Source organism: Paroedura picta, chromosome 5 (genome assembly GCF_049243985.1).
Source record: "Paroedura picta isolate Pp20150507F chromosome 5, Ppicta_v3.0, whole genome shotgun sequence".
NCBI classification, from domain to species: Eukaryota; Metazoa; Chordata; class Lepidosauria; order Squamata; family Gekkonidae; genus Paroedura; species Paroedura picta.
In genome coordinates, this window is record NC_135373.1 from 36,789,795 (window position 1) to 36,800,627 (window position 10,833).

The 10,833-nt window shown below is 46.6% G+C and overlaps 2 protein-coding genes across 2 annotated transcripts; one reads left to right on the top strand and one right to left on the bottom strand.

Moving 5' to 3' along the window:
• Positions 1-164: 164 nt before the first annotated feature.
• On the bottom strand, positions 165-4,364 carry DNALI1 (dynein axonemal light intermediate chain 1). Its single transcript, XM_077337272.1, has 6 exons — positions 4,095-4,364; positions 3,878-4,017; positions 3,627-3,796; positions 3,052-3,230; positions 896-1,060; positions 165-378 (listed from the first exon to the last, which is right to left on the bottom strand). Exons 1-6 carry the CDS (start codon positions 4,173-4,175, stop codon positions 343-345), a joined length of 771 nt encoding a protein of 256 aa, XP_077193387.1. The 5' UTR covers positions 4,176-4,364; the 3' UTR covers positions 165-342.
• Positions 4,365-4,574: 210 nt separating this feature from the next.
• SNIP1 (Smad nuclear interacting protein 1) lies at positions 4,575-10,449 on the top strand. The gene is made up of 4 exons (XM_077337271.1): positions 4,575-4,787; positions 5,034-5,121; positions 7,158-7,738; positions 9,200-10,449. Exons 1-4 carry the CDS (start codon positions 4,705-4,707, stop codon positions 9,459-9,461), a joined length of 1,014 nt encoding a protein of 337 aa, XP_077193386.1. The 5' UTR covers positions 4,575-4,704; the 3' UTR covers positions 9,462-10,449.
• Positions 10,450-10,833: the final 384 nt, after the last annotated feature.

A 10,833-nucleotide genomic window follows, 5' to 3' on the forward strand; every position in this document is an offset into this window, starting at 1 on the left:
ACTGGTTCTCCTCCCACCCTCAAAAGTCTTCATGAAAATGTATATGTCTAACTCATCCTCCACTTAACAGCCTTGCTGGAAAGCTCACCGAGCAGAGGGGTAAGCGGGTAGAAACAGCACAAGTAGGCAGGGAACCTTAAGGAGAACCTCTGTCTCCCCAAAAGTTTCAGAATTCCAATTTATTATCTTATGAATATGGACAGCCATTTGCCAAAGTGTCAGGCTGAGACCTGCCCAGCACTCTTCTCCCATACCCCAAAGTGTATGAAATCTCCAATAATTTTGATTTGAGAGATGAGGCCCAAGGCAGGTGAATTCTTACTTGAGAGATGATGGTCAATTTTACTTCTTCGGAGCGATGATGCCTTCAAGCTGGGCCTAAATTGCAAAACAAGAAACAAACAAAAACAGATTTGTTAGAGTTCTCACTTCTAATTTTTATAGATGCATGACTGGCTACTGCAGTTCTTAAGCACTAGCTAGGGGACTCTGTTGATTCTTATATTCCTTTTCCCTTGTTTTAAAAAAATTAGTTGCTCTCATTCTTGGTGTGTAGACTTGCTTCATTACAAGAAATGAAGAATTGGCACCATTTCCTAGCAATGGAATTCAGTTTTGTAACGTAAAGCGGTAAAAAGGAAGCTGAATCAAAGCTGCTGAAATAGTGGCTGACATTCTGCACTCTTGGGCCTGGCAGTCAAACTGTTCCCTGGGAGCAGAAGCTCACGGACTGCAACAACTTGATGGCCAGACAATGAAAAATGCATGGTGGTCACTGTGCAAGGAGAGCAGCTACATTGTGGCTTTAAAAAACTAGTTTTTCTTCACAGTCTGAGACCATCTAAGCAGGACATGAAAGATGTCTCACCGTACATATGTTTCCACCTCCACTAACCTTCAGCTGTTGATTGGTCCGCTTAAGGAACTGGACTTCCTCAGTGTGCTTCTTCTCATCCACCTGTCGCCTTTCAAGCTCCCGTTTTTCGATGGCTTCACACTTGGCCTTCTGTTCATTTACTTGTCTCTCCAAATCTTTCTTCTCATCCTCTAACTCTGCGATCTTGAACAGAAATTTTTGTTCTATCAGCCAACCACCCACTGAAAGGAAATGACCTGTTTTATGCAGGGCCTCCTGGACATATCTTTAATGTCACCTCCTCCAAGCAGGCAGGACATAGTTATGACTCTGATCAAGGCAGCTTCCACTGTTTTATCAAGCCTGGCAGGTTAGCCTTTTACAACAGGAGCTGGCAGCTTTTCTTACCAAATTTGTTTGGGGGAAATGATATCTATGCACATATGAGCGAAATTAAAAAAACACAAGATGTTTTGTTAACACCATATATACAAAGAGAGATAAAACTTCAGATTATATATGCTTGTTTCAGTATTAAATACTTGTTTCAGGCCTTCCTTAGATTTATACAAAATTTTCCTGGACATAAATTGCTACTGAGAAGCAACTGAATCCAAGTCCTCAATTGGATGTACAGTTATGAGATAATTGAGCTCAATAATGTCATCAAATTTTGAATGGTGTAACCTTAACCTCAAACCTGTGACTCTACAAAATAACCACAGGGATCAGGACTAGGGACATGCACAGAAAAATGATTCTGTGGCCAAATCTGAATCACCAGTTTAGATACGGAGATTCAGATTTGGAAATTTGCATTTTGGTGCCATAATCTGTAGTGCCATTAAATCAACGGAAAATTTTGCCTTTTTGACTATGTGTTCTGGAAGGGCGGGGGCTTGAGGTAAAGGCATCAGATTTGCAGCATATCTGGAGCCTCTCTCAAAAGAACCCCCAAGTTTAAGGAGGCCCAATACTATAGGAACCCGGGGGGGGGGGGGCGGGGCTCTCATCCAACCTCTATTGTTTCCTATTGTGGGAAAAAAGGACAAGGCCAGAAAATTACAATGGAGGTTGGATTGGGGGAACCCTCTTTGCATGCTTGTATAATTGGATTCCCTGGTCCAATCTTTTTTTTTTTTTTAACTTGGGGGTTCTTTTGAAGAGAGGCTCCAGCAGCTAAGCTGCAAATTTGGTGCCTCTACCTCAATGCCCCCCTCCCAAACCATGGTATATACAAAAAGGCAAAATTTCCTATTAACATTAATGGCACCATAAGCTATATTGGTGGGGAAGGCACTGGCAAACCACCCCGTACTGAGTCTGCCATGAAAATGCTAGAGGGCGTCACCCCAAGGGTTAGACATGACTCGGTGCTTGCACAGGGGATACCTTTACCTTTAAGCTATATTGGAGCATCCAAATTGTGATTTGGATATGATACAACAACAACAACAATTTGGATATGCTGATTCGGCCAGGGATGAGCGATTCAACTCATATGTCCTGAAAATATTTTTTTGGCTTATCTGAACCGAATCACCCATCTCTAGTGATATTCCAGGACCTCCTATTTAAGTTTCAGCTCTGAGGTTAAACTTCAGTTAAAGCAGTTTCAGTACTTTTAAGTACCCATAATACATGCTTAAAAGTACTGAAACTGCTTTAACCCGAGTTTAACCTCAGAGCTGAAACTTAAATAGGAGGTCCTGGAAAACCCATAATATGTGCTTAAAAGAGCCTCTTGTGGTACAGAGTGGTAAGGCAGCAAACATGCAGTCTGAAAGCTCTGCCCATGAGGCTGGGAGTTCAATCCCAGCAGCCGGCTCAAGGTTGACTCAGCCTTCCATCCTTCTGAGGTCGGTAAATTGAGTACCCAGCTTGCTTGCTGGGGGGTAAATGTAATGACTGGGGAAGGCACTGGCAAACCCCCCTGTATAGAGTCTGCCAAGAAAACGCTAGAGGGCGTCACCCCAAGGGTCAGACATGACTCGGTGCTTGCACAGGGGATACCTTTACCTTTAATACATGCCTATCTCCTTCCTTAAATCCCTTCTCTTTATTTTTGCATTGTATTAAGACTGCTCCTTTTTTGTATTGCTTGAAAGATACAAACATCAGTTCCTGGGCAACAGCAAAATTCAGCCCTTTGAATGCTTTCCTTAAGGAGCTTGCCTGTAGACAGACCCACTTACCCTTCTTTCCATATCGGATTTGCCCTGCTCAGCCTGTAGTGCCTTCCGCATGCCGAATGCAACGCTGCTCTCATACAGAGTCTGGTAGGCTGCTATCGTCATCCGGATCTCATCCCGCACGCGTAGCAGCAGAAGCCCCCGCTCGGCACAGTTGATGGTCACCTGCCGTATCAGCTCATCTGGAAGCAGAGAGCTAGCTTTCAGGCCGAGTGCAGAAGGGCTAAGCCTGCAGCCCATATGTTGCCTGTCTTCTCTCATGCCTTCTTCCACTAAAGGAGTGGTGCATGTCTCCTGTGAGCTTGCACTTTGCGCCAATGTGTTTTCCAACCCTGCAGGGGCTACTGTGCAAGCTGCAAGACTTATGCTTGCAGGAGAAATGTAAGGAAGCCATGGGACATCACCTTCACTTCTGGTTAAGATGCTCTGAAGCTTCTTAATAGTTTAATGCTGTGAAGAAGATGCAGACGTCAGGAGAGGAAAGTTAAAAAAGATGGGCACTTTTTCCCTTCTGAAGGTCATGTGTGGAACAAGATCCACCTTAGCTCACAGTAAGAAGGGGAGGAAGCCAGGCTCACCAAAACACTGTGAATAGAGCTCCCGCCGCACGGGGCAGATGCCCGTCTCCCTGGCCTGGCGCTGCTGGAGCTTGAGGTCCAGCTGCTCCTGCAGATGGACCACATCCATGCGTGTGCTGGGGGTGCTTGACACCTGCTGGATCCACAGCTGGTTCTCCTCCACCCATTCTCTGGAAGGAAGACAGAGCAAAGGCACAGGGTGGCCACCCTCTCTCCCCTGCCCAGCCTCTCTCCCACGCCCAGGGGCTCACCTTGGCGGCAGGATGGCATTGAGGATCTCCTCCGCTTGCTTGGTGGGGTCGACGGTGGTGGGCGACGGCGACTTGGCCTTGGCGGGAGGGACGGGCCCGGGGGGCAGCAGCAGCTGCGGGCTGCCCTTCAGCGGCCGCGCCTGCGGAGAGGGCGAGCTAGGCGTGAGGCCGGCGGCGCCCCCGGGACAAGGATCCTCCCGCCCCGCTCCGCACCTACCTTGGGCGACCGCTTCTCGGTGTTGCGGCTGACCAGCACGGGCGTCTCGTAACGGAGCAGCGAGTCCGCGGGCGGGATCATGGTGGCTCCGGCCCGACCTCCGCTAGGCCCAGCCTTCGGCGCGGGGCCCGTTGCGCTGCCGTTGCCATGGTGACAAGGACGCTCCGCCGGAGCCACCTGACACAGGCCGGCGGCGGCGCTTGCGCATTAAAGCAGGGACGGGGGGGGGCGCGCGCTCGTGTGGGTAGCCGAGCCGTGATTCGCTGACGTCCCCTCTATTCCGCAAGGAGTGAGACGAGCCTACCCTGCGAGGTCGCCCTTTTCTTCACGCCCCGCCCGCAGCCCATCATTCCAGGCACTGAAACCTCCCTTGCACGGCTTCCCTGGCTCTGTCCTCGCAAGGCGGCCGCGGCGGCTCGCCAGCCGGCAGGAAACCAGCTGCTCTGGAAGTCCCGCCTACAGGCCAAAGAGGAAGTTCCGCCTACAGTCCAAAGAAGAGCATTCATTGGCTCGGGTCAGGATTCCTCACAGCGCACCCCAGAACGAGAGCAGAAGTATTTCCGGGTAGCAGCGGAAGGTAAAGCTCGAGGACGGTAAGCGGGTGGCTGCGATGGAGGGACCGGAGCGCCGGCGGCGCAGGAAACGGAGCCCCCGCGGCAGTCGCTCGCCGCCCAGCCCGCCGGGAGAGGCCAGGTGAGGCGCCCCTTCTTTCCTTCCTCCTCTCTCCTGAGGCTGGCTAAGGCTGGCTGCTTCCTGCTCGCGACCAGGCCTCTCTTCCGCCTCCCCGGGCTAGAGAGCCGCCTGGCTAGCCGTCCCTCCCGGGCTGATGGGCTCTCGACCCCTGTCCTGGGTGTCCTTCCTTCCTGGGTCTCAGTAGCCCGTTCGGGCTCCCCGTTGGTATTTCTGGCCCTGCTGAGTTGGCGCTCCGTTTCTTCGCAGGCTGGCTTCCAAAAAGAAGAGTAAGTCGTCGAATAAAAAACGTAAGAGGAGTCGAAGCCCCCGTCCAGCGATAAGCAAAATAAAGCAAGTAAGTGGCTCTTCCGAAAGATGATGATTTGGGGGGGGGCGGTCTTTGCCAGGCTCATTTGGTTGATGGGGTGAGAGAGGTCCAGCAATAACCTTAAAGATTAACACTGGTTATTCAAATACATTGAAAAAGAAGTAACTTTCCTCATCCCCCCCCCATAGTTACAAGATGGGGAAGTTGGGGATACAGAAAAACAGGGTTACATTAATCAGGTGGGAGTCTCTGCATAAAGAACATGTAGGCCTTTTTTTCAGGAGGTGAAACAACCAGACACTTCTCCATTGTGCCTGAAGGCTGCTTTGTCTGTTCCTTAGAGAAGTAGGAAGCAGCCTATTTCCATTCCTAAGAATCATTTTCACTGAGTTTTTTATTTTTCTCTGAACTGTTTTAGGAATTTATGCTTGGATGGAAAGCAGGATATTTCTGTTAGAATTAATAATGGGTTTATATGTAGGAATGTTTGAAAATATTGCAACAAAATATGTCTATCATAAATAGCTCTTAAACGTTACTCTTACAGGAAATAATTGATATCTAAAATTATATATTAATCAATTATGAATGCTGGTTGTAGATTACTGTAGTTTAATATCTTAAGCACTTTTGAAGGGTTCAGATTGAAGATGCTAGTGTTTTATGCAGCAATTTAAAAAGGGGGAGAAACTGTTAGTCATATTTGTGAAGTATGCAATACCCTTGATTCTTTTACATTAGCCATTATCACCTTGTTTTGGCCACAGCCCTTTTAGGAAATGTTTTCAAATTCCAGGGGTCCCTGCAGTAGGCTGGCTGCTGCAGCAATGAGTAAAACTAAAAAACATAACTTAAGAGTGAACCAACCATACTTGATGTACTTTGTTTTAGATGTACACAAGGCGGATTTCTAGAACATTCGACCAAGCGTAGCATGTGTTAATTTTTTCATTGAATTGATTAAACCAAGCACATACAAAGGAAGGGATTACATGTCTCCCCCCCCCCCTCTAATCAAGGTAAAACTTTCTAGCAATTAAGGACATTATACATGATAAAAAGGGGATTTCATTGGTTCAGTTGCCAGGGCACCCCATGAACCCTTTGCACTCCTCACATTTTTCAGTCTGTGCCCCCCCTCAAATGTGTCAGTGTCACCCCCCCCCTCCCCAGGGCCCGGTAGCCATATTGCCCCATTACTGTCTTAGGACACCTGTGCATTGTGAACTTAAAGTGTTACAAAAAGCCTCTGAAAGTGGGTTGCAAGCCACTCCCTTCCAATAACAGCTCCTGCCCTTCTTTCTTTCCTCACTGTCTCCTTCTTCCTCCTTATGGCAATAATGAAGGGAAGAAAGATTCCTGGAAACTAATAACTTCATAGTAGTAGCTGAAAGAAGTGAGTGTAGGGGGGCCGGGTTGGAGAGTAGGTGGAAGCTGTTCAGCATGCCATGGAAAAACCACCGGTGATACAAAGAGCCATGTGTGTATATGGGTTCTGTTTTCTGTTCCTTCAGCAGCCCAGCCTCTTGACCAGCCCCATGCAGCACCCCACTGCTCTCTACCTGCTATGGGAGATGTACTATGCCAAGCCTCTTGCCATCAACCACTTCACTGCCATCTCTGCGCAAGTGTACCTCTCCAAACTCCCACTCTGACTCAGCTGGCAGAGGAGGAGGAAATGAACCCACATTTGGTTGGGGTTTATACTGGTAGAAGCTGCACCTTTTGAGACATTTGTTGGCTTCTCAAATACATGATTGGGCATTATAGAAAATTAAATGTTGGAACATATGGGTGCCAAGGTTACCATTTGCTTACGACACAAAAATAAAACCAGCCCTGGATAGTTCACTATATAAAATAAATTTGGATTTGTAGGTCATATCAAAAAGAGTAGGAACTATTGTCTTAGCAGGAATTTCCAATTAAAGTTTATTGAGGAATCGATTTTTATGATTTTTTCATGCCACTACATATTACATTGGTTAATTGAATTGTGCAATCCCAGAAAAATTTCTTGAAAATAGGAGTTTCCATATTGGATTTTTTCCCCCCTGTTGCAGGAGCGTCAAGATCACCCCCGAAGGGGGCGTGAGGAACGTCAGCATCGGGATCATTCTGAGTTGGAGCACAGAGCAGGGAGGAGCGGAGATAGAGGCAGACACCGGGACCGCTCAAGCCGACGGAAACCCCATAGGGACCACTCTGGGGGCCATGAAAGGGAAGCTGATCATAATCTTCAGGAGCAGCAGGCAGAGAGGGAGTTTTATAATGAACGACGACGTGAACATCGTCAGCTGTTGGAAGCAAGTGGCGATGAAGAGAATAGGAACATAGGAAAGCCGGGTAGCAAGAACACAGAAAAAGAATCAGGGAATAAAGAAAAACCAAGCTTTGAACTGTCAGGTGCACTTTTGGAGGACACCAACACTTTCCGTGGAGTGGTCATCAAATATTCTGAGCCTCCCGAAGCACGTATCCCAAAGAAGCGGTGGCGCCTCTATCCTTTTAAGAATGATGAGGTTCTCCCAGTAATGTACATTCACAGGCAGAGTGCCTATCTGCTAGGCAGACACAGACGCATTGCTGATATTCCTATTGACCACCCCTCTTGTTCCAAACAGCATGCTGTCTTTCAGTACCGGTAAGTCTTGGTTCACAAGCTAGAAAGTACGCCATAAGCTGTCCTTAGTTTGAGATCAATTGTTTGGCATGTCTTGCGCGTTAAGAATCTCTGTGGTAGAAACCAAGTGGTCTGGAGCTATAGTTCTTAACCTTTCATCTCTTACCAATTATTCTGTCAAATATCCCAGGCCCAAAACAAAAATTTCTGCTTTTCCCATAAGGACATATATATATATATTTTATGGCCGTTCTGCTACTGTATTTATCACTTAAGGTAAATAAGTAGCAGAAGTACAGTGAATATTCCCTGGCGGGTATGATTGCCAGAAAACCGTATATTAAGGATACTTGCTAGTGGGCAGCAGGCGTGGTTGTGGAAAGATCTGTCCAGTGTCAAAACTAGCTCTTCGCCTGCCAAAAAGTCATAGGTCAGTAATCTATGGCAAGTAGGATGGCCCGGATAAGACCTGTTACGCTTGCAGGTGGACTTGGGGATTGTGGGAGAGCACTCTCTGTAATTGTTATGAAAACTGTGTTCTAATATGTCTGTGTTGCACTGGTGATGCACACAAGACTGGTTGGAAACCACCGGTCTAGCATGGTGGTAGATATAACTTTTGGTCCTTTCTCCAGAAACCCTCAAAGACATATTCTCTCCTGTCACTTTGACCTGCTATTCTTTTTTCCGTATCAGTCTGTCTCCCTTTACTTGGAAACTTCCTGCCAGCCACGTCCCTCTCACCTTGTTTTCCATTTAAAGCTCTTCTAGTTTCCTCAGCTAGTTTCCTGTTCTGTCTCTTTTTATTAAATGGGAAGACTGGATGGTGACTGGGGTGTGACCCTCGTGAGTCGACATATCAGGAGGGTGGTATATAAAAGGAATAGAAATAAAACAAACAAATGGTTGATAACTCAGGTGAGCTAGTTCACTTTAATTGGGCTAACATCATCACTCCAAAATGGAATGTTAGGAGACAACTTGTGTGGGAGTTTATCAGTTCATACCATATAACGAAACATTTTATGAAAGGAAGCTTAGTCCTCACTAGCTCATATTGTTATGGGAGGCTGTGGATATCAGGAAATAATGCAGAGTTCAGAGAAGACTTGGGCAAAGAGTAGCCAGGGTGCCATCTCCTCCTATGCTTGCCATTGTACCTCTCCCCACCCACACTTCCCTGCTAACCTGTGTTCTCTCCCCGTTCCCACTGCCTAGTCATTCATCCTTCCTCCACCTACTTTTTCATTTTCTAACCCTCCCACTGCTCACACAGCTTTCACCTGGGTGATGGGAGGGCTCATAACCTGACGGGCAGTAGAGAGGTGAGCTTGTGGGGTGGGTGGGTAGTGGGCCCTGTCCAAAGACCTGAGCAGGTTCCCCACCTCCGGAGATACTGATGCAGAGGAATGTGTATGTCTGGCTCAGCTGTTTGTTTTGAGTATGTATGCTTCTAACCACAGTGCATCTGTTTTGGGCCAGACTCGTGGAGTACACTCGCCCTGATGGCACAACAGGTCGGAAGGTCAAGCCCTACATTATTGATCTTGGCTCAGGCAACGGCACGTTCCTGAACAACCAGCGCATTGAGGCTCAGCGCTACTATGAACTGAAAGAGAAAGATGTCCTGAAATTTGGGTTCAGCAGCAGGGAGTATGTCCTCCTCCACGAATCATCAGACACCTCTGAAGTGGACCAGAAGAAGGAGGAGGATGAGGAGGAAGAGGATGAAGAATCGACATGACAATAATCCGGGAAGGAGGACTGAACTTTTCCCGTAGCAGAGCTCGCATCCTTATCGTGGTGCTGGAGCCTCGCTGCTTCTCTTGTCTTTCACTGCCTTAAAGTCTGCTGTCTCTTGACTTCTCATTTCAGGAGCTCCTAGTGCACATGTGGCTTTTGCTAACAGAAAGGTGTTCTGGATGCCCACGTGGCCTGGCAGCTCTTCAGTGAATGATTTTTAAATAAAACTTTGAAGCAACAACCAGTCATGTACAGCACAAAGCTGCTGCTTCTCTTCCTGGCCCTCCCTTAAAAGTTCAAGATATATATATATTTCTCTTTTGCTTGCTCCTTTCTAATGTTTTTTCTCCCTTTTGTTTGCAAACTGTTAAAAAAAGATAAATGCTACTTAAGTACTAAATAGGGTCTTGAGATAAAGAAAGCCAGATGTTCTGTAATGTCAATGGTTTGATTTATTCATATGTTAAAGTTAGGAATTTATGAATTTTACGCTTTGTGTAAGCAATTGATACCTGGATAAGTTGTCAAGGATAGTTTGCAGGGTATCCTCTGTCTTCTCTATCGCTTTTTCTTATCATCAAGGTGAAAAGGTTTAGCTCGTTTCTGCTCACGCATACCTGATAGGATCAGGAGTTCTTTCCAGCAAAACATTAACAGTCAATTCCTTTGTGTCTAGATCTTGCAGGAAGCAGGTGGTATATTATAATTTGGGAATGGGAAGCAAGTTTATTTTACTGAACTGTTACCCTGAAACCACACATTGTACAGAGGCTTGATGTACTTGGTTAGTAACTTTCCTTGCTGCCCTCATTACCCAAGAGCACTTTCTGTTTGTTGAGACATGCTGTATATATAGGTCTAGGACGCGGGTGTTTGAGCTGAAATGCAATTCCTAAATGATACTTGAGAGAGGGATGCTTCAAGACAGCAGCATCTTCTTATAGTTCCTCTTTTTATTTGATATAAAAGATTTGTAAATTTCACTTGGATCCATTTCTTCTGGGTTTTTTTTTTCTCTCACTGAAGATGGTAAGCCACCGAAATAGCCCGGTTTGCCACAATTATTTTTTGGATGGGCCTCCACTATGGAAGACTAGGATTGCTGAGGTGATTTGCCACTGCCTTCCTCTGCCTATCTGTGGATTACAGTGGATAACAACCTTGGTGTCACTAATAAAATCCAGGAAAGAAGCCAAGGAATGGGTGGGGAAAGTAAGACTTGCTTTTTTTCAGAGATACGTTGTAGAAGCTGTCTTCACTGCTTCTGTTTCTAAACAAATTAATTTTGGAATTCTCTTTCCATGTGAGCAAGGGAGTGTAGCTGTACCATTTGGAAACTGCATGTTGAGAGGAAGGATCATAAGACAATACAG